This window comes from Tauraco erythrolophus, chromosome 1 (genome assembly GCF_009769465.1).
Source record: "Tauraco erythrolophus isolate bTauEry1 chromosome 1, bTauEry1.pri, whole genome shotgun sequence".
Classification (NCBI taxonomy): Eukaryota; Metazoa; Chordata; class Aves; order Musophagiformes; family Musophagidae; genus Tauraco; species Tauraco erythrolophus.
In genome coordinates, this window is record NC_141465.1 from 38,396,637 (window position 1) to 38,420,335 (window position 23,699).

The 23,699-nt window shown below is 43.9% G+C and overlaps 1 protein-coding gene across 1 annotated transcript in view; it reads right to left on the reverse strand.

Annotated features, from left to right (window-relative positions):
- Positions 1–679: 679 nt before the first annotated feature.
- LOC104382191 (amine oxidase [flavin-containing] A) overlaps positions 680–23,699 on the reverse strand; it is a 39,855-nt gene continuing 16,835 nt past the window's right edge. The window contains exons 4-15 of the mRNA XM_086615419.1: positions 18,666–18,770; positions 17,379–17,470; positions 14,622–14,763; positions 12,656–12,805; positions 11,190–11,349; positions 9,837–9,933; positions 8,216–8,269; positions 7,235–7,292; positions 6,621–6,718; positions 2,817–2,928; positions 1,305–1,367; positions 680–835 (exon numbers count right to left, since the gene is read on the reverse strand). Of these exons, the coding sequence (XP_086471545.1) occupies positions 680–835; positions 1,305–1,367; positions 2,817–2,928; positions 6,621–6,718; positions 7,235–7,292; positions 8,216–8,269; positions 9,837–9,933; positions 11,190–11,349; positions 12,656–12,805; positions 14,622–14,763; positions 17,379–17,470; positions 18,666–18,770 (1,287 nt within the window). The remainder of the gene's footprint in view (positions 836–1,304; positions 1,368–2,816; positions 2,929–6,620; positions 6,719–7,234; positions 7,293–8,215; positions 8,270–9,836; positions 9,934–11,189; positions 11,350–12,655; positions 12,806–14,621; positions 14,764–17,378; positions 17,471–18,665; positions 18,771–23,699) is intronic.

Below are 23,699 nucleotides of genomic sequence, written 5' to 3' on the forward strand. Positions count from 1 at the left end.
GGCACCCTGCAGAACAGGTAAGCACGGATATTTGCTCGGTCACAGGCAGAATAAAGTCCACTCGTGCTTCCTCTCCCACCGTTTAGTGAGCTGCTTGGTGCTAATTGCCTCTTTTCAACCAGCTCGTGGTTAAGTTTCATGTTGTGATGATTAATAATTAATCAAATGCATTTGAAATTAATTTGGCAACTCTACATCTGATTGGTACACTAATCTCTTCTGTGCAGCAGCGATGTTATAGGAATAACCTCGGATAATCTGACCCGCTAACCGAGGTGAATACATCAGGGTATTTATTACCTCTTGTGGTAAAAATTAAAGCAGTGAGTGGAAATAGAATGCATTCTCCAAGGCCTCTTTGCCTTCTAGGAAAGGTGTGATCTACATTTTGCCTTCCCTCTGTTAGGAATAGATCATTGCTATTATCATGTCCAATCAAAACAAATGGACAAGGAGAAGGCAAATTTGAAAAACACCCCCACAGCTGATTTATTTCTGTTTTGCTGGTAGCAATTGCAGTAGATTTGATGCATTAATTATGGTATTAAAAAGAAAAATCACAAGGAGAACAACTTTTGCCCTTTCCAGCTGCCCGTGCCACTTTTCTCCAAAAAGAACACTCGACTGCTAAAAGGGTAGAAGAGGGAGTATGCAGCCTCCACTGGATGTATGGTCCCCACTAGTTTCGAATTAGTAGTCCCTTTTTATAGGCAAACAGGCCCACAGCAGCCATGGAGGTGAAACACACGGTAGAGCTAAGCAGGCACAGCAGTCCCGGAACGGATGGCAGATTCCTCTCCCAGAAGCTGGTGGTGAACGGTCGGGCTGGGACATCCTAAGGGAGAGAGGAGATGGTACCAATGCAGAGTCTGCCTCGCTGCCTGAGCAGGGATGCGGCAAATGTCCCCTGCTAGGCTGGGGAGATCACAGGTTTTTGCTGAGGGCCGAATCAGGGAGGGGAAGGAGACTCAGGGCTGTGAAACATGCATTTTCTGTTGTGCACCAGACAGTGAAGGAGGAGTTACTTGTGACTGGAAGGAGGTTATACTTGGCTTAAAACCATGGCTTGGAACTGGGCAGAACTAGGCTGATTTCCTGCATTTTGCAGTTCCCCAGGCTCCAAGATCCTTGTCCCTGGGTCTTGGCCATCCACCTCTCAGACAGGGGTAACAATACTCCTCAGCCGAGTCAAGAAAATGAATACCATCAGCAGGTGAGGTAACCAAAACCTCGCTGAAGCAGGGACCACGGCCTGACTGAAGGGTGCACGACTGACCGGGTGACAATGAGAAAGGCTGGCTTACCTTTGACTCTGGCTCCGGCATCCAAATTTCATTCTTTGAGATCCTTCCCATACGGTACAATATCTAGAAGAAAAAAAAGATTTTTACCATGTGAGAAAAAACTAACACCCACACTACTTTCAGTTTTGGAAAAGCAGAGGAAGTGAGAGCAAGGTGACATTGATAAAAGGCATAACGATGACTAGCTGAAAGTGCTTTGAACTAGCAAACGTATAGTGATTTCTCTGTTTATGTCAGCAAAGAGAGGAAGAGGCACTTTTGGTAGTTTGTGTAAATACATGACAGCTGGTCATCAAACGGTTGTGTGCCAAACCAGTGTTTTAAGGATTAAAGGACAGTTTCACAGAGTCATTTGTAAAAAAGTAGGAGTTCACTAAGAAATCCACATGAACTACAGCTTCTCCAGATGTTTACTTTAATTTTTTTTCTGAGTACAAGTAAAAATGCTTTTTCACATGGCAGTTTGAGAAATAACAAGGTGAGGTTACCACCACATACTCAGGATTCCTGTTAGGAGTGATGCTGCTTGGATCACAAACTAGAAAGAGGAGAGATGCAACTCTGGGGCTTTCAAAGCATACAATTACAAAGTTCTCTCTTGGCTATTCAGACGGTACAACGCTCATCAAGGATTATTCTTGAGCATAAATTGATTGTAACAATCATGGAGGTTCTCAGGGGCAAATGAACGTCTCCGGAAGAGACAGCTAACCGTCTTTGTAACTACTACCCACAAGCATGGAGACAAGAAAAGAGAAATTAGGTGACTTGAAACAGCAAGTAATGAGGATTATAAGGTGAATATGACGTTCTGTCAAATGGAAGCAAAGGGCTGATTTTCCCTTAAATAATAGCTCCATGGCTCTGCCATACAGCAGTTGTAATTGTAATGTACACCCTTTGAGGTTCTTTTCCCTCCCTCCAGACTGTTGTAAAGGGATTTCACTGTGACTGGGAACCCAGCCCAATGTATGTCACTCTGAGGAGATTTAGACATTATCAGAGCCGCCAATTACGAATTCATAAAGCTGAGCTAATGGCACTCGCCCATAAAAAGAGAAACAGAACGGATAGATCAAAAACAAGAACAATGCTCAGATTTCCAGATTGCTGCACAGGAAATAGCTGTGAGCATTTGTAATGACTTAAATTACTTTTAAAACATACAGTGATTAATCTGTTAGAAATTGTGGTAGTATATCTAAAGGCAGCATCAGCTTGTAGAGTTTTTTTCCTCCAGACATGAGGTATACAGCATGGGCTTCGTTTTCAGCCTCCAGTGCAGCAACACACCGCGTAATGTTCTGATTCAGGTGAGATTCTTGGCTTCGCTTTATTCAATAACAAACTAAGTAAAATTAAAAAAAAAAAAAAAAGGCTTTGGTTCACATCCTTTTCTAGGAGTCTCTGCACAATTACAGGGTGTGATGCACGAAATCAGACCCTCCAAGCTGTACTTTATCCTTTTTAACCTTTTAATAGAGATGTTGAAAGCAAACCAATCATCTGTACCTCTCTGGCTGCTCGCTCTCCTGCCTCTACGGCTCCCTCCATGTACCCACTCCATTGGGTAGCTGTCTCTGTGCCAGCAAAGTAGATTCTGTCAACAGGCTGGCGAATGATCCTTCAAAACAAATGCAGAATGTCAGATGACAAGTTTCAGGAAGGCAATGATCCCTCTAAAAGCAATTTATGGGTTTTGATGGAGCGCTCTACGTCAGTTCTCCAGAATTCCTACATACCTGGGCTGGGGAGCATAGTGCAATAAGCTGTCCCTGCAGGACCACCTACTTGCCTCTGTACACAAAACTCAAGATCAGAGAGAGAGAAAATCTAAGGCATAAATCAGTGTGCCCGGTTTCTGTGCAAAATAATACGAGCCTTATTTTAGTGCTGGGATAAGGGATAATCCTAACAGCCTCCAGAAATGCAGTGCAGCTGATAGATTTATGCCTTCTGCATGGCAGCTTTGTTGTTATCCTGCCATTACAATAGGATGTGAATAATGCTTTTGCAGTGATGGGTCACTAATATTAGCTTCCATTTGGAGTTTGCGCTTGCCTGGCTGCAAAGTCCTTCCAAACAGGGATGGCAGATGAAGTCCTCAACATTCAGGGAGCTGCATTCGCCCCATAGGGTCATATAAGCCAGCCCTTCAGCTATGCAAAGCTTCACAAGCATCCTGCTCAACCTAGCCATAGGTAATGAGCTCCCTTTCCCATAGAGAGATGTGCTTGCTCTAAGGGCTCCCATCCAACCTGATTAGGTCTTCCCTGTCTGCCTGACACCAGCTTCCCCGGGTCAGAGGTCTCACCCATTGCTACCCAAGTGTAAATTATAACAGCAGTGGCTGTGCACGGGATGACTTCTTCCCACTCACATCTTGGCACAGAGGCAGGTTGTAACTCCACGAGATAATAGAATTCTCAATTCTAGGGGAAGTTAGGAGAGGGAACACTAAAACGGCCAAGCTGGACTTTGGGCGAGCTGACTTTGGGCTGTTTAGAAGTCTGGTTAACAAAGTCCAATGGGAGACAGCTCTCAAGGGTAAGGGGGCGCAGGAGGGATGGTTACTATTCAAAAAGGAAATTCTGGAGGCACAGGAGCGAGCTGTCCCTGTGTGCCGGAAGTCGAGCCGCCGGGGTAGAAAACCAGCTTGGATAACAAAGGAGATTTGGGAACAACTCAAAAGAAAAAGGGATGTCTACAAGTCTTGGAAGAATGGGCAGGCATCCAGGAATCAATACAGGGAGGAAGTTAGGGCATGTAGGGAGATAATCAGGGAGGCAAAAGCCCAATTGGAACTTAGACTAGCCTGCTCCGTAAGGGACAACAAAAAGTCTTTCTATAAATATATTAATAACAAAAGGAGGGCTAAAGATCACCTCCAGCCCCTACTGGACTCAGGGGGTACGTTAGTCACTAGGGATGAAGACAAGGCTGAGGTCCTTAATGCCTTCTTTGCCTCAGTCTTTAATAATAAGGTCAGCAGTTCCCAGGTGAGCTGGCCTTTGGTGTCTGAGTGCAGGGAGGGAGAGCAGATTGAAGCTCCTGTGATCCAAGAGGAACGGGTCAAGGATCTGCTCCTTCGGCTGGATGCCCACAAGTCTATGGGGCCTGATGGTATCCACCCGAGAGTCCTGAGAGAGCTGGCGGATGTCATTGCCAAACCCCTGTCCATTATCTTTGGGCAGTCTTGGCTCACTGGGGAAGTTCCGCTGGACTGGAGGCTGGCGGATGTTACCCCCATTTACAAAAAAGGGCGGAAGGAGGATCCGGGGAACTACAGGCCTGTCAGTCTGACCTCGGTGACGGGCAAAGTCATGGAACAGGTTATCTTGAGTGCTATTAATGAGCACATACAGGTTAACCGGGTGATCAGGCCCAGTCAACATGGGTTTATGAAAGGCAGGTCTTGCCAATCAAACCTGATCACCTTCTATGACAGGGTGACCCGCCTGGTTGACGAGGGAAGGGCTGTGGATGTAGTTTTCCTGGACCTCAGTAAAGCCTTTGATACAGTTTCTCATAGTGTTCTGGTGGAGAAACTGGTAACTGCTGGTCTGGATAGGCACACCCTCCTTTGGGTTAAAAACTGGCTGGATGGCCGGGCCCAAAGAGTGGTGGTAAATGGGGCTAAATCCGACTGGAGGCCGGTCACCAGTGGGGTTCCCCAGGGCTCAGTGCTGGGTCCAGTTCTGTTTAACATCTTTATCAATGACCTGGATGAGGGGATTGAATGTACCCTCAGTAAATTTGCGGACGACACCAAGCTGGGAGGCTGTGTCGATCTGCTCGAGGGTAGGGAGGCCCTTCAGAGGGATTTGAACAGACTGGGTCGTTGGGCTGAGGCCAATGGCATGAGCTTTAATAAGGCCAAGTGCAGAGTCCTTCACTTGGGGTATAAAAACCCCAAGCATCGCTATAGGCTCGGGGAGGAGTGGCTGGAGAGCTGCCTGGCGGAAAAGGACCTGGGGGTGTTGGTTGACTACCGGCTTGATATGAGCCAGCAGTGTGCCCAGGTGGCCAAAAAGGCCAATGGGATACTGGCGTGTATCAAGAATAGTGTGACCAGCAGGAGCAGGGAAGTGATCCTGCCCCTGTACTCGGCACTGGTGAGGCCGCACCTGGAATATTGTGTCCAGTTTTGGGCCCCTCGCTTTAAGAGAGATATTGAGCTCCTGGAGCGAGTCCAAAGAAGGGCAACTAAACTGGTCAAGGGGCTGGAAAATAAAACTTATGAGGAGCGGCTGAGGGAGTTGGGGCTGTTTAGCCTGGAGAAGAGGAGGCTGAGGGGAGACCTGATTACGGCCTATAAATACTTGAGAAAAGATGGTGGGGAGGTAGGGGAAGGGCTCTTTACATTAGTGATGGGAGATAGAACAAGAGGAAATGGGCATAAGCTTAGTCAGGGGAGATTCAGGTTGGATGTTAGGAAGTATTTCTTCTCTGAAAGGGTTGTCAGCCACTGGAATAAGCTGCCCAGGGAAGTGGTTGAGTCCCCATCCCTGGATGTGTTTAAGAATAGGGTGGATGAGCTACTTGAGGATATGGTTTAATGGGGATTAGGGATGGTTGGACTCGATGATCTCTAAGGTCTTTTCCAACCTAGAAATCTATGAATCTATGAATCTATGAATCCATGACGGACTTGCTAAGGAGCTCACACTGTGATGTGCTACATGGTTTGTCTGGTCTTTGGCTATGGATACAAGATTTGTCTGCTTGTTCCTATTACGTGCTGAAACATGCCTTCCACAAGCTTTTCAGTGATATACCTAGTATTAATCAGTATTATCTAACACATTCCTTTAGGAATACAATAATTCTGCATGGGGAGGGCATGGGAGGCTTTGCTGGGTGGGAGGAGAGAATGAGTTTTCATGTAAGGGTTTTGTGTCTTCCCCTCATGATGTGACTCAATGGGCTTCACCAGAACCTGGTGCTCCACCTACACAGTCCGTGGAGACTCCACAACTGTCCAAGATGTGTGCCCTGGAGACCTTAGAAAGCATTAAAAGGATCCACTGCAAATACTGCATAGCGGCAAATACTGTAAGTAACCTAGTGGAGAAAGGTTTTCTGGCTCTCGCAGGTCCCTTTGTGACTGTGCTTTGTTTCCTTGAAAGTCACAATAGAAACTCTGCTCTTACTGAAGTCAACAGCAAAATCCATGGTAGCTAGGGAGCAGGGGAGCAGAAAGAGGGCTGGAGTTCCCCCAATATGCTACATATGCCATAAGTTTGTTGCATAAGGTATATCATTGTACACGAGCTAAGAAATGTAAATTAGAAAGCAAAGTATTCTCTGGTTTACCTTCCGTAAGAATACATTACGCCTGGTGGGAAGTAGGCTGTGTAACAACCCCCTGAGTATTGCTCCGTGCTCCAGTTCTTTTCTTCATAATGCACAGGCTGTATTAGCAAACATTAAAGAGTAAAACAATTAGCGAACATTAAAGAATAAAGCAATGGCAAAGAAATTGGAAATAAATTTAAAAAATCATTTGAAGAGGAGAAAAAACAGGCTAAGGACACCTGTCAAAGGACGGCCATGTCATCTGGCTAAAGCTATCAATCTGCACAAAACAAATCTTTGCACTTTTACAGAAGCACTAGTCTCCCATTGGGAAGTGATAGGACAAATAAAACCATGCACTGCCATCTCTTTTCTCGTAAAGAGTGAGACTGGCAGCTCTTTTCTTCGTGTGCTAGATGTTTTGGGGATTAGGGATGGTTGGACTCGATGATCTCTAAGGTCTTTTCCAACCTAGAAATCTACGAAATCTATGCTGCCGCCCTCCCCTTGGGAGTACAGATTGTATGGCACAACATGCAATTTTAGGTACCAGGAATTTTGACTTCATCCTCCAGAACAAAGGAGAAACATTTACTGTACAACAGAGGTGAAAACAGGCATTCCTTTCTTACATGTAAAGCCTCTTCCATGCCCGTGGCCTTGGCGTATGCCTCACAGATCTTCTTCTTCCTGTATGAAAACAAAATCAGAGTCAGAAAAAAAATGGTGGGGAAAAAACCTCTCAGCTTTTGCTCTTCTTATACAAAAATCACATTTATTGCAACACACTGGAAAGAAAGTTGGGTTTGGCTTTGTTTTTAAGTCTGATTTCAAGTTCTTATCTTAATATACATATTTCAAATGCTGATGCCTAAATGTGACATCCAAAATGGACCCAGGGAATGGGAAATGAAGGCTGATTTTGGCAATGAGCTCTGAAAAAATAAATCTTCGTACAGTTATTTTAGGATGCAGAGCCAATTCATTCTCATGTTCATTGGTGTAAGACCAGAAGAGAAGCAATATAAATCAATGAAATCCCTACAGATTTACTATAGCTGAGAACAAAATATAAGCTGGAGAATACTACTCACATTCCTAAGCAGAACTCCTCTTTCACTCATGTGTGTATCAAAAATCACATTTAAAAAGTACTGTTTGTTCATTTCAGACTAATAGAAAAACTGTACTGTTATAAACACAGAAGTTTAAAAATTTTATCACCCTGAACGTGAAGGATACCCAAAACTACACATGTCAGCGCTCCCTATATCCTTGGGGTGAAGGATCATTCAGTGGGGATCCAGTCTGGGAACGTCTTTGGAAAAATCTTCTCAGTTCACATAGACACACTAAGCTGATAAATGATAGCATGGAAGAGTGGGCAGCACTTGGAAACTCAGAAATATCTATAACTGAATGGATACTAGCAATAATGTCTTGGTCTGTTTATACGAAAAGATTATTTTTTGCCCCTGTTTCCAGTACTGGTGGTTGCACTGAGCATGTGTATACGTGCATATGCACACATATATCCAGACACATGTTCCTGTAAGGAAGCATCCCAGAGAAATGACTTATTTCTGAAATATTGACAGTTTCTGAACTCTTACCTCTCTTCCTTACTGAGATGGGCCAGTTTAAGAGCCTTTCTGGTAAGGATGAAACTGAAAAGAAAAATAAGGCATATAAATATCATGCACTGTCAGCACCCCAGCTGATTCGCAAGCTCTTGCTTGAAATGACTCTAAAAAAGAGACGGGCAAAGCACTTTACCGGTACATAATGGGCTTGACATTTTTTCATCATACTTCATCTCTTAATAATTACAGGTTGCATGAGTGAAAAGGCTTGTACAGGGTACCCTGGGGAGTTAATTGAAAGGGAGAGCACGCATTCCCAGGGAGCAGGCACAGAAGACTACCCGGCAGCTACCAGATGAGAAAGCTGTGGATTGCAAGTGTGTTTTCAAAGCTGCCAGCACTGGTCTCATTTTGCTTTGTGGGAATGAACCCTTCATCCCCACTGACTCACCAGACCAAAATTATACCCAAAGTGGGCAGAGAGACAACAGTGTCCAGCAAACAAGCCTGCGCTGCCAACCCTCTTATACCTAAGTCTTATCCAAAAGGACTGAGACCCTGAGTTTTCTTGAGCTTCTGAAGTCTTGCATACAGCTGACCACACCACTGTCCCTGTCACTTAGTGTTTTAATAAGTGACGGGAGCCTGCTGCTCTGACAAGCACTGCACTGCAAGTGTCATGAGCCAGTCCTATAAGACGTGGGATTAATATTTATCCAGCTTGAAAGAAACAGATTTGGTGATTAGTTCATCTGACCTTAGTGGAGATACCCAAGGGATGAAGCATGTTCCTGAACTCTTTTAGAAAGTTGCATAAATCCACGAGGAGAAAGCACGAAACTGTTTGCCATATGGAGTTTGGAGGAGACTTGCTGCTCGCAGGTCATGGAATTTTTTAAGCCTTGAACATGCCCATAAACATGTACAGTTCAGTAGAAGTGGCAAGCTTTCCTTGCCAGATACTTAAGGAGTAGTTGTCTGACACTCATATTGGCCTTTTTTTTGGCAGTCTCACTTCAGATTACAGTGGAAACGTTTTTAAAGATTGTTTGTTCATATTGGCTTAACCTGTTTTAAAAGCCAGTCAATGCTGCTACATATTTTCCCATTTGTTTGTCCAAACTACAACTTTTTTACTTGGCAGTTTCTTCAGAATCCTGATTTCTTCCCTGGACAGCCGCTGTCCCACTCAACCACCAGCTGATATTCGTTGTCCTGCCTCAGTTCACTGGGGAGAGGAGGCAAATGAGGATTTCTTGGACAACTGCATTTTTTTTTTGGCCCAGGTGCTAAATGCAAGGCTCAACATAAGCCGAATAGAGGCTCACAAAGCTAGGCAAAAAAGGGATTTATTTCTAAATCTATTCCACAGCAAAAAAACATTAACTGAATGCTTAAAACGAGCTACAGCTGAATTCAGCAACTCCTTCCCAACTATCTCCTTTGTATTAGACTATTTGTAGCAGAAGCTTCACCTAAAAGCTTATGTGGACTGGAGAGGCACAAGAGGCTTGTCAGAAGTGCTCTCCTCCATCTATGAAGACTGTGGGAGTGGGCATCACTGATGTGACCTGGCCATTTCCCCTCTTCCTCTCACTCCTTCATACAATAAGAAATTCACATCTGTGAGTATGGACTAGAAGCTCCTAACCCCATAATGGCAGGGAAAGATCCATCAGGTTTCGTGTCATCTATGGTTATTCCAATTGGAGACTCTTCATCCTCAATGATGAAGAGACCGCAATAACCTAGGGGAGGAAAAGAAAAAAAAATTGTTAGAGAAACTTGTTGAAGATCATTGTTTCTGATAGTAATGAGCAGGAAAAATTATCCATAACAGGAATTGCACAGTAATTCCTTCATCACCAATAATATCTTCATGCCTGAAGTGTTTTTGTAACAGTCTCTCTCCTCATTTCCCTGGGAAATTTTGTACATGGACTTATAAAAGTCATATTTAAATTCAGTTATTACTTAGCAAGGAATTTCTGTGGATTGTTGCAAGTCCCATTGGCTTTCTATATTGGGAGCAATAAACATAAAAAATAAACAGATCTAGCAAGAACTATGATGGTTCATTCCATGAATAACTTTGGCCAGAACAACAACAGCAGCAACAAAACCCACTGTAATTACACCTGGTCACTGCAGGCTCAAATTTACACTCTGTATTGAATTTGCTGACAATGAGACTGTCAGCAATGGTGTCTCGTAACAGTAATGCAGCAGAAACACGTGCCTCCTGATATAGTATCACATCAGTACATTTAGATAACAATGTATAAACCTGCCTATGTTTCTTTCTAATCCCAATGGCTGGTTTATGCCCTGAAACATGCAAAATTATATTCTTTTGAATCAGAAATATTCTCACCCAGTGCAACTCTCAGTATCGTTGCATAGGAAGTGGAAACTAATCTGTTCACACAAATAGTTCTGGAAATGGTATCAGTTAAAGCTGAGAAACACATGATGTTGCAGCACATGGAAAAAGTATCATGAGTTAAACAAAAAGCTAATCTACTTTTTACAGTCCTCTGAGATATCAAGTCTGTAGAACAGAGGATTAAAAACAGGGAAAGGTCTTGCTTACACCTTAAGCTCTCCTTGTCATCTGCTGTAAATTCTCTTTGGCTGCCCTAACTCTGTCCCTGGCAGGGATAAGCAGGGACCTGCTGCAGCAGGGTCACTGCTTCTGTGCATTGCAAATTTCAGCAATGCTTCGCAGGGAAACCTCGCTTCTTCTCTCAGTCATCCCTCCTCAGCTAGCAACGATGGGATTCGGGATCCTATCCGAGTCTGGACTCATCTTTGGGAAAAGGTGTGCATTCAAGCTCAGAGGGAGAGCTGTCCTTTCTAAGGAGCTTTACCTTTCACTTTTCTGTGTGTTTGGTTTTGAGGTTTTGCACATTTAACACCTCCTTGGATTTATTCCCTGATAGACAGCAGAGCTTCAAAATTTGCATAGCATGGGGCTCTCAACTCCTTCACTTTCCCCACATACCCTTCTTCTCCCAGAAGGCTTCTCTGTAGTACATCATGCATTTTATGACACACCCCAGAGGCAAACGCTGAATTAACTGGTTTCTCTTTGTTGGCAGTTCTGGTTTGTAATGAATCTTCGTTGTCAGGATGGGAGGGATAGCACTGATCACATACTTGCCCTGAAACGTAAAACGCAGTCAGTACAGACAAGGCGATGCCTCCCATCGAGCTCGCCCCGCACAACATGTTTGGAAGAGTCTCTTATAAGTTGTTAACAGCTTTCCCACACCTGGCTTTGCTACTTGGCTTTCCCACACAGATATTTCCAGGCAACCAAAATAATTCTGCCATTTCAGAAAAAGGAGCTGGGAAAACATGTTGTTTTGTGGTGAGATGACTCTTGACAACTTTCCAGACACTACAAGACCAGAGTTGAAACTTGGCTGGAGACAAGTGGGGGAAATGTGACAAGATAGATCTTATGGCATAAGTAAAATTGCCTTTTATCATCTCCAGGAAAATATGACCCACTTTGTCCAAATTATAAGCTGTTTAAAAAAAAAAAAATCACTTCTGTGCATGTTCACAGGCTACTACTTCAGGATGAGCAACACTGACAATGATTTCAGCTCTCCTGAACGTGCTCCGTCCCTCTCACAGGTCCTGTGTCTAACTGGAGTGATGAAGGACGGTCTCCTTAGGGGCTCAGGGTGACACTGTGTCACAACAGACACTGCTGCTCTCAGGCACTCTCACGCTGGTGGGGCCACTGAGTGCAGGAAGCTCAGCTCCTCCAACTTGGCTGTCACTCAGCCAGCATGGAGGGAGAAACTAGTGGTTCAACTCTGAGCTTTAAAAATCCCGGGAGGAGGGAGGGAGTCCCTCCTCCAGGACACCCTTAGATCAGCTTCTCTGCCAAACAGCTTTTTTCCTTTCGGCTGGCTTTCTCTAAATATCCTCCAAACTCTGCCACCAGTGAGATGGGCGTCTTGCAGATCTGCACAAACCCCCGTGGCAGGCTGGGCTCTGGGTGCAGGAGGGAGTTGCCGCCCCACGGGTGCCACTGGAGGTAATCATGTACTGATGGAGCATTTCACAGCACCCCTGTACAGAGGCAGAATCTTACTAAAGGCATTTGAAATGTCTCTTTTTTTTTTTTTTCTGCAAACCGCAAACTTAGATATGAACTGGAATGTTATTTTTCCTTTCTTTGAAATAGTCTCAACACAGAACTAAAATGTAAAAATGTATAATCACAGAAAAGTAGCGGCAGAAAAGCTAGAGTAATGATAGAAACTAGCTAGCAGAACACCAAGAAGAGATCCAGTCATAAATAAATCTGTAAAGCAGGTTTCACAGAGTGTCAGCGTCGTCTGAGAAATAGACACACACAAATGTGTACTTCCTGATTACATCTGGCTAAGAGCTACAGCAGATGTATTCTCCCACTAAATGCATACTTTATTTCTATTCTGATCAAATTACCTCATATATCTCATGGTTTAGAGTCTCCACAATGACATTATCACCTGTCTGATCAATACCGACCACAGGTCTTTCCAGTTTAACTCTGCCTTTGAGGCGTCCCATTATTTTCTCCGATATCTGACCAGAACCCCCTTTAAACTTCCTCTCCTAAAAAACAAACAAAAAAGAAACACAAACAAAAAATCACCAGCATTAATCACAATGACATTGAATATGACTTCTGCTTATAATCAAGAACCTCCAGGCCAAGTCTGCAAGTCCTAAGTGTGCGTAAAGAAGCCCAGACTTTCAGAGGAGCGAAGGCATAAACCTGAGCCTCAGCGGGGATTGCTGCCGAAACCGCTTTTGCAATGGCTTCCTCAATTAACTGGCTTAAAGACTCTTGAAGCCTAGAGAACAAACACATACAACACAGGTATTCTAGCTTGTATAAACAAATCACTTCGTTAAAAAGAAGTTTTGAGTATTTTACCCATGACTGTGCTACCAAAACACTCATGAGTGACAAAGACACCAAATTGCACCTGTATGGCTAAAACCTGCGCCAGCCCAGAAGCAAGACAGATCTTTAACTGGGTCTGGCCTCGAGTGCTGCAGGCAACAAGCTTTATCTGTCCCCAGGAACACACAAAGACATTGCTGTCTGGAAAAGAGCACAATCTGTGACACATATTTCCTTGTGATGTCTGAGCAGAGGCTCAGGGGAAGCACTAACTCTCTTTTATCTACCAGCCACCAACGTTACATCAAGCAGGTCGCTTTTACACATAAGATGCTGGTACTGGCAGAGAGGAAAGGATCCACAAAGTCTTGTGCTGAAAGACTGTAATGGCTGCCTGAAGAAGTTTTATCAGAGTCATCATGGCCACTGAGTCAGAAACCCTTAGCGGTTTTGCTCAAGTGACTTTGACTGCGGTGAGGGGAGAGGGAAGGATGGTAGAAACCAAGACAGGTTGCCCCATCCAGGCACAAAGAAAACGAAGTGCTCTTCCCAGGCTAGTTTTCCCCTCTCCACATGTCTTATTCAGCTACAAGTATCTTTCTTGCTGTAACATCTAGCAGTCACTGACATGGGACAGTAAATGTGGCTGAAGGGCTCCTGAGGAGGAAGAGGTCTTGCTCCTACCTCAATGCAGCATTTGCTCTGCTTGTATCCTTCCTGACACATGGTTGTCTATTCTTACCCAAATGGACAGATCTTCATGGAGACTTCGCATCTCTCCAGGCAACTTCTCTTAATGTCTCCCTATTTCGGCACACTTGGAAGGGTGTGGTACTGTCTCCAGTTTTGCTGTTGATAGCTGAAGGCTGAAATGCTGTGTGTGTTTTCCAAGGCTGCACTAACTGAGGTAGGAGGCTAGTAAAGAGTGTCAACATACAACATTCAAATTACTTTGACAGCTCCCTCTCTCCTTTTCTGAAACTTCATCCAGACAATCACATGAAAACCATGACGTTCTGCAGGCAACCAGGCACCTGCCATGACCAAGGCGAGGAACACTGAAGTAGCTCATAATACACGCTATCTGTAGAAGGAAAGGCCTTTTGCTATCTACTTCCAATTCTTGTCATTAGAGGCTTCAATACCAAAAAGACGTATTTCACCCTGAGGTACACTTGCTTTGAACTCCTGAAAACATTCAAACGTGATAAGTAACCCATAGAAAACAAATTGGCTAAAAAGCAACAAAACAGCAACAAAAGAACTGTGCTGAAGCGAATGCAGGAAAGAACAGTTGATTAAATTGTCCCAATTTATCCCAAAGCCTAGCTAATAAAATTCCTCATTGTACAGAGTTAGCCAAGAGGGCTGTTCCACTCCATGGGAACACGATTGTCTCTGGTGCCACATGCACTTGGTGTTTCACTCTCTTTTCATTAATTGCAGGGCTTTGATGGGTACAACACTCCACTTGCTCTTTATGGTTTCAAGAGAGGAGGAAGAATATGAGACATTTTGTACCTGGCCCCCATTGGCGACAGAGAAAATCCTGGCTGTGCCCCCACACTGCCTCACGTACCACAGGAACCAGAGAGCGGAGACTTCATGAGGCTCAGAAGTGACGTTGACGTTCACAAATAAGGTGGCAAATTCTTTAACAGCTCTGCATGAGACACAGGAGCAGAAACAGGCAGTGAGTAAACGTGACTCCCTGACTGCTTTGGGGATTTTGTTTGTTATTGTCGATAAAGGCTGCTTTCCCAAAGTCAGAAAAGCCAGGATGATTTGTATCAGTCCCATTTTTCAGTCTGTAGCGAGACTGTTTCAAAGGGTTTATATCAGCACCTCCTTCCCAAAGCGTGTACTCATTTAGTTTGAAATCCCACTGATTTCACCTTATTTGCTTCTTTAAAGAGTTCCCCAGCTGCTATTCTTTTCATCAGAACAAATATCTTTCTCAACGGGAGAATGCATTTGGTAATCAACTAGTGAATTTCTTCTGCATTCCTCCTCCATGGGAAGCTCATCAGGCACATCATTTCCAAGGTCTGACGGATCCCAAGGGACTCAACTAGCCACGTGGCCAAGACATTCCTCGTGTCCCATGTAACACTGCTGGACAGACCTTTTGTGAAATCAAGAACCAGACATGGTAAATAACCCAGAGAAACCAAATTGGCAACCATTGCCATAAATGTAAGGAGAGGGTCAGCTGTCTACCATAGTTAAGTCCTCTGAACATAAAGTTACAGCAGCAGGAAATGAGGACCTGGCTATGCACATTTCTTTCATTTGTGGTACAGATTGCTAAAAGAATTGAGATCTTGCAAAGAAGGTGAAAGGTCTTTGATTTGGATGAAGTTTCATAAAACAACATGAATTTATAATCATCTGCTAAAGGAAGGAACTTTGCAAGTTATATGGGCTAAAATACGTAACTTATGACCTTTTATAACCTCATTTCCCTGGGTATGAAGTCCAGTAACCTCTATTTCATTAGCTAGGATACAATAACATCCTGCACACAAGAACCCTCTGCCACAATCCTGAAAGTACCAAGACATTAAACAGTTGTAGCAGGTTCAGGCCTGAGAACTGTGAAGAGAGTCTCCATGATCAGTAGATGCTGATCTGTGGCACATGACAAACAAATCTTCTTTTATAATCTTGACCCAAGTCATACAGAAAATGCTGCAGAAGAGCTTTTGTGTTTAGGGCACTACGTTTTTTAACTATGTGTAGGAAAATCTGGCTTGACTCGAAGATCTAAAATGGCTTTTTACTGAGTTTTTGAACGTGTTTCAGCGGAGCACATCCATTAAAACTAGAGTGCCACAAAACCATTGGCAGTAAAGCAGTCTTGCAGAGAAGCGTGTTACAGCAGAGAGCACTATAAACCCAGTTCTGCTTGTACTCCACCGGCTCCCTGGCTAAGAGGAACAGTAAAAGCCAGAAGAGGAAGAGCCAGTGCACTTGCGACAGAAAGGGTAGTTCAAAGTAACCGAATTTGCAGGCAAATGGCTCATAAAACTCCTAATTGTAAAGAAAACTACAATGCCACAGAGAGAGCAAGAGAAAGTCCGAACGGCCATACCTTGTATCACATGGAGCTGGAGCAAGATTTAAGCCAGCAAAATAAATTTCAAACGGAAAGTTTTGGCCAGGAAGCTGCAGGAACAGTGCTAAACCTCAGTCAGAATGAAAGGGCAAACAGAGTGCAGCCACACCAATAAAAGATACTGAATACAAGGGAAGACAGCACTGCAGAATAGCACAGGGGCTGGCACAGCAAGTGGGGACAAAGGTGCTCATAGGAGCACCCTTCTCTTTGCCTCATAATGATAACTGAAAAAGGAAAGGGAGAAAAGAGGATTTTCAGTTGTCGTCACCTCATATTGAACATTGCTCCTTTTTTATTCCTACAGTGTGGTCCCTCGGACGTACAAAACACACTGGCCATTTTCTAGGGGATACAAGGCCTTGGGACCTCTTCCTACCAACGAGGGTCGATGCTCTGTTGGACCTGCTACTCACAAACAAGGAAGACCTGTTGGATGATGGGAAGGTGAAAGGCAGCTGAAACGAGGAGCAGCATCTGAACTTCTCCAGAGTTTCTAGAGCCAACGGCTGCTCCCAGACCCCTCCTGGGGTCTCGCATTGCTTCATCCATTGAGTAACCACAGGAGAGCAGCTGCCCTCTGGCAGGTGTATGGCTCTCCCACGTGACAGCGGCACCCACGGCAGCAAAAGTGGACACACACGATAACCGCGCAGGAGAGGACGGAGCCAAGAGTCAGCGGAAGCAACTCCTCAGCTCCTAGCCTGCCATGGGGCTGGGGAAGCCCTTTCACCTCCTCCTGCCTTCATTTCTGTGCCTGCAAGTGACCTTCATTCATGCCTAGAAAGTGGAGTTTTATTTACATGTTGCTTTTCCTAAAGACGAAGGCACACGTGCGCCAACCGAGTGATGTGAATGCATGGTGGGAAGAGCCCACGCTGTTGCTCCCATGTGCGCGGGCCCAGCTGAGGCAAACCCCAGGCTTCTCCAGCACCTTTCATCCCACCTGCCAGCCAACCCAAGCGCTGCCTACCACCTTATCCTCCCCAGGCCCTCGCCCACCGCCTGACAACAGCCCATCACGATGACCAGCCTCGTCCCAAACACCTCCTGCTCTCTCAACGCCTGTGCCCCAGCTGTACTCCACTGTACCCCAGAATTTGCCAGGGAGACACTATCATTTTGCAGCTGGATTTCAAAGCGAATAAAGGGTTATGTACTTGGTCCAGCAAATCTTATTTATCAGCTCTTTCATGGTCATTTTGTCCCATTCTTCAGCATGCGGAGCATCCCATGGTGCTTCAAGAGGAATCTGGAGACAGAGGCAAAACATTCAAGAAATTATTCAGTACTATATCATTGCCTGGTCACAGCTAGTTAGTAGCACAGAGCTGATTGATATGTTAGCCAGGAACTGCTTTTTTACCCTGCAGGGGGCTGTAAATTTGGAATAAATTCACTAAATGGAATAGTTTCCATTTACACCTTTGGACATGAATTGTACCATGACCACCAAATCTGGCTTTGCATGACTAATGAACTACATCCATATGTTGGGCCTTTTGTCGTGCAGAAGTGAGGTGTTTATTCTAATTTAGTTGTCTTGGTGTCCTCTAACAGCTGAGAGAAAAATTTGTTCTCCAGCCAGAGATTCAATCAGTTACAAGGTGGGTATCCAAAGGCCTCTCTGTCTCTCAGAGGGAGTGAAAATCTCTAGATACTATTAAATTATTTTTAGACAGTTGAATTCTTAACAATAATCCATTGCATGTAAGTACCATGACATGTGAGTACATTATCGTATATTTGAATCTTTAAAAAATTTATATTATTTGACAAAAAAAAAAAAGTGTAGTATCATGCACAGATTTGATTCTGCAAAACTACATAAACCCAATGAACTTTGCAGGAATACAGTTAGTTATGCTTGAAAGTCATTGCAAGGTAGGGCCGCTCATTTGTAGCCAGATTATAAGGCAACTGATAAATATTTAAAAGACAGCATGATGCTCCAGGGGCTGCTTTTTGCACACAGGAAGATCTGCAGTTGTACTCCTCGAATTCTGAAGGCATTTGCTGTTTGAGAAGTTTAGAAATAAAACTTCAGAAATAAAATTACTATGAAGCCAAACCGGAGCTTAGGCAGCTACAAAAAAGATTCACCCTTACTCAAAAAGGCTGTCACAGGGGAAGGGTAAAAACCCTTCTCGTCTCCCAGCTTGTGGAATGGTTTTCCCTGGTGTGACAAAGTATACAAACTGAGGTTCAACCTCACTTTTTTCAGATATCTTAGACACTTGCAGATCTTTTTATATCCTCTTGTAGAACCATAGAAAGGTCTGGGTAGGAAGGGATCTTTAAAAGTCATGTAGTCCAGCCTCCTCTTAGTGAGGAAGCCCTGTTATTCCTAATAGTTTTTGGGTAACATAGGTATATTTCCTGATGGACCAGATTTATTCACTGTGACATGAGCATTATAGGAAACAGGTGCAATTTACACAGCCTACCTCTTTTCCCAGCTTGTCCATGGTCCTCCAGAAGTTATTGTAATCCAGATAAACTAAGGGATTCCATGTTGAAGGGGAAATACCCGTGAAATAGCGTGACTTTCCCTAAAATACATGTAAGAACATAAGCAACTGAAACATAACAGTGCATACCTTCATTACTCAAGAACACAAAATTCTCAAAGTCATCACATGGTTGACCTTATGCCCCAGAAGACCTATTCACTTTCTCTTTTTTTTAATCTGCATATGCATGTAAAGCTAAGTAGGAGGGCTGATATTAAAAAGGACAATGATGCTTTTTTTTTATTTGGAGGGGATGGGGAGGGTACATTTGTTCCCAGCAGGTTGTCAAAATTCTGGGCTAAGGAGACTCAAGCAACGGCCAAGAAGGTAATATTCTTTGTTCCTAAGCATGCTTCATTATTACATATGAATGAATCTAATGTTTGCCTGCCTGCTGAAATGTGCATCCTAAAATTTGCAGAGGTCTGAAATTGCATGAATTTTAAACTTTTAAACTATCTGAGCACCTTTATGGTACACCTCACCTATAAAAAGCAAACATACCTCTTTATATGTCAAGTACCTTGGGATAAACCTAGCCTAAAAAAAAACCTCAAAAAACTAGCCAAAAGGAAAGTTTTTGGCTGCAGGAAGAAAAATTTTCATACACTTGCAAAAATGCTATCAGTACTTACAACATGTATGACACACAGATGCAACAGGAATATGGACTGTTTCAGATAATCTGCGATATAATGATAAGCGAAACAACCTAACAGCAGCTGGTTCTTTGTGATAACTTTAATCTGAAAGGCGACTGGATGAGCAGGCAACATTTTATCTTATTAAATTGCTTTGAACCTTCCTTCCCCCGTGTAAGTCGACAGCAAATTTCTCATCAGACCTCTTAAATGTTTGCTCTTCCAGGTGTGTTAAAAGTTTGCACGAGCTCACGTGGCAGGATGCAGCGAACGCGCTGGACCACGACAGGTAGGAGCTGTAACGCCGAGCTGCGTGCAATACGCTTTTCAGTGTGATGTATACCATGACAGGTATGCACTCCTGGCAGGTGGGAGTCACGGACCAAGCGAGAGGCCGCAGTGCTGCAAATGCATGAGATGGTGACCCAGGCACAACGAGGCACAAAGCAGGAGCCAAATGCCCCTTCCTCAAACTCAGTGAGAGAGAATTCCTTGGTCTTCCCCACTGATAATTGAATGCGTGTGTGCAAATACATACGGATTTCTGATATTCCCTAGAACATTCTTTTGCAAAGACCGTTACAAAAATAAAAGGTGCAAGATGAAACTCGGAGACCATAGTGAGCTTTCAGACTTGGAAAAAGCAGTAAAAAAGCCAAACTTCCACATTTTGGTCAGCTTTTGTCATCCCCAGGGGAGGTACAATGAAATGCTCTGCACAATGCTTTCTCTTCCTTTTCCTTGAGCACCATTTCTCACTGCCGGTTTGGAGCACTCTGTGTTCAGCCACAGAAAAGCAGACCAAAAAACACACACAAAGTGATATACTCCATGCTACAGCTTTTACTGTCATAAACCAGTTCTGTATCAAACAAGGAAATCCTGATACAAAGCAGTAATAAATTGCTAATCATTTTCTTCTTATTGCACAACATTTTCTTTTTTCAAAAAGATCATCGAATACTGCTCCTTCAAAGTTCATTTATTGCTAGACTTTTCATTCTGGTCAGGAATGCAGATGCCATCAATGTGTCTTCCTTGGCGTGCTTTAACACCAATAAGCCTGCCCTTAAGCAGAGATGAAGTGCAGCGCTGTCAGGCCAACCAACAACAGGTGAAGATAAGTTATTACTGAAGTTGTCATGTCAATGTTGCAAGGGGATAAAGGAAAAAGATAAGCCCACCGTCCAGGAGTAGCAGGGACAACTTCCTAAAGTTTTTCACTGTTCAGTAAGACCTCTGTTCACACAGCTTTTCAATAAGTGACTCTGCTTGTAGTGAGTGCTATAACTTGTAACTTGGCTTACTTAACTCAAAAAAAGAAACTTATTTAACAAGAAAGTCAAAAAAGTCACTTCTTCTAAGGCTCCTCTCCTCATTTTCAGCCAAACCTATTCCTTATATTGCTGGAAACGACAGCCCAAGAAAACTTGCTCAGTAACTCGACGATGAAGATTGCGCCAAAACAGCTTTTCCAACTCCCAGTATTACCTCTACCATGTTCAGCAGCTACAGGTTCAGGAACTCCCAAACTATCCTTATTGCTGCAGATGGGGCAATTGGTGAGAGAATCTGCCCACTGCCTGGCTACTTAGTATTTTCCTCCAAATTTTCCACCTTTATACAAGCTTTAGACCACCATGACCACAAACTGCTGAGGACCAATCAAGAAATCCTAAGACCTCAGCTACTGCTATGACATGTATCACACTGGATAGTTACTTCTCTGCTATTTGAAAAAAGAACTACCCTTTCACTACTGATCTGAAAATATTATTATCCTCACAACCTTGGTCAATGGCTTAGTCCAGGAAGATCAATGGGAACACACATTTTGTCCCCTGGTAACTATGAAATGCCAACTGATAATTAACACAGCCTAGAGTTGCATTACTAGCTGCTCTTTTTTGTATGCAAAAAACAACTACAGTAAGATTGAAGAGCGACCAAGGGCAGGAAAAGCTGTAAAAATACAACAGTGCTAAGAGACCTGGAAAAGGCTGAGACTGAATTCAGGAGCCTGAAATGATTCACAGGGACACTAACTCCTTGTGCAGTGGGTCTGGACCTGTAAGAGGTGGGAGCCGATTGGAGAAAAGCCGAATTCCAGGAAAGAAATTCCCATTGCCCATCAGAAGGAGAGCACCAAACAGCCTTACTCACCTCAGTTTTCCAACCCTCTCTCTTGCACAAGTATCTCCACAGCAGGGAATAAATCTAGCCTGAATGACCTGAGGCTGGTAAGTTATTTGTTTTTAATATTGTTTCCCTACTAGGCAGAGGAGCTCTGGCTGCATGTTTCACAGAGGAGCTCACAGCAAGCAGGCAAGGTCTTGCAATATTCCATTTTTAAACAAGTTTATAGTGTTCTGGGTGTATTATTTTGAGAACTACTGTTTTCTTAACTGAAAGGCAAACAACCTACTGGCTTTGTTCCCATGCTAACCCGAGGCTGCTGGAGTGGCCCACAGAGTTTATCTAACTTTTTTTTTAATTTCCTGGTGTGTTGAACGCTTTCCAGCAGACCTCAGATTTGAGTCCCGCTGCATGCCTGGATTAGTTACCCCTCACCGATCCAAAGGAAACAATATCCCCAAGCACTGTAGTGCAGTGGTTAGAAAGCAGGCAGCACAGATGCGCTCTTCAAGGTCTTGTCTTTTCCCTGCCCAGGGCTCTGCCGTGGCTTGTAGCTGTAACTACAGGAATTAAGCCCAAGCTGCCCCAGCTGCGACACCACCTCAAGTTACAATTTGTGCAAGAGGAGCAGCCAATTTTGCCAGTCTTGAGCAAGGCAAGTCTGGCTCCCACCCGCTGTGCTGAGGACAAGCTACATGTCAGGAAGCACAGGAGGAGCATCCCTTGCATCCCAGAGCAGGGATTGCCATTGCCCTTGAGCAATTGTCCCTGCACAGCACACAGGGCTCGAGCAGCAATGGGTAAGCATCTTTCCCTGCTCAGGATCTGCAGCAGGTCTGGCGCTGGGAGCCTTGCAGTGCCTTGGATGGTCTGTGATTGCCATGTCTGAACTGCAGATTTATGTCGATCTGCACAGAGTTAGTCACAGACTTACCTTCTGCACTCTAATCTCTTAATCTTAAAGCTAGGTGAAGGAAAGGAAAGGCTAGATGACCAATGTGAAGCATTGCATACCAACGGTTGTCTTTTGTCAACCGTTACCTCGCTCTGAAAATCATAAGCAAACAAATAAAGAAAATCAGTCCTTATTTACTAATGTTATGTATACTGGAGCTGAGAGCTGCTGTCAGATATTAGAGGACTGCAGTTATATGAGAAGGTTATACCACACCAAGGCCCTAATGCCTTTACTTTCAAGTGTCTTCTACTAAAGAGAAGGTGAAAACAGAGCACAGTGTGACCTTCAAGGACCTCTGTAAGCATAAAAAGCTATCTGCTCCTTCTGGAAAGGAAGAACTCCAGCAAATCTGCCTCTTCTCAGTCCTAAAGCATTCTCGATGAATTACGAGACAGCGGCCACAGAGCAATTTGGCTGGAAAGAAAGTCTGGGGCTCATAACAGAATCTACAGTTTGAAGTTACAAATTCAGGATGAAAGGATACAAACAAATTCCTGATTGATATCAAAGCAGTCCGTGTTACCACGTTAACTGATGGGAAAGAATGAACAAACTACAAAAAAAGATAAACAGTAGTTACATATTTGGATTTTTCAAATAAACTGTAACTACAAAGGAAACCTGCCAACATGAAGCAAAGTGGTTTTTAAAGCTTGCAGTCCATGGAATTTTTCCATACACATATGGGAAAATCTTTCAGAGCAAAGCAGCTCATTAAACCCCCTCTGGGGATTTCCACTTTCCCTTGGCTGCTTCCGCTGCTAGGATAAACCATTTCCCCACTTTCTCCTAACTCAATCCAAGCAGTATCCTGGAAACCTTCAGAAAGAGCCAAACTTAACTGATTAGTATGGCAAACAAAAGACCAAAAATCTCTTAATCTGAATATGCTGGGGATTATATGCAGTTGAATGACTGTCACGACAAAATCTAAAGTCATGTTTAGTCATTCCTCAGAATATTCTCCCTCTCGCCTCTGACAAAACCTCACAGCATTGCAGACTTTGGAGAGATGCCCTTGGGAAAAGACCTTCCAGTCTGGCCCTGGCTACACGCTCCCCAACAGCCATCAGATGACAGAAATAGCAGATAAGACACAAGGAGAAAAGTTTCAGTCATACTCTTCAAACCTGAAAGGCAGCAGCTGGCCCCCGGCCGACAGTGTATTAGCCCAAGAAGCCGAATACATCCATCTTTCAGACTAATATTTAATTTCTGAGGCAATGATCCTTT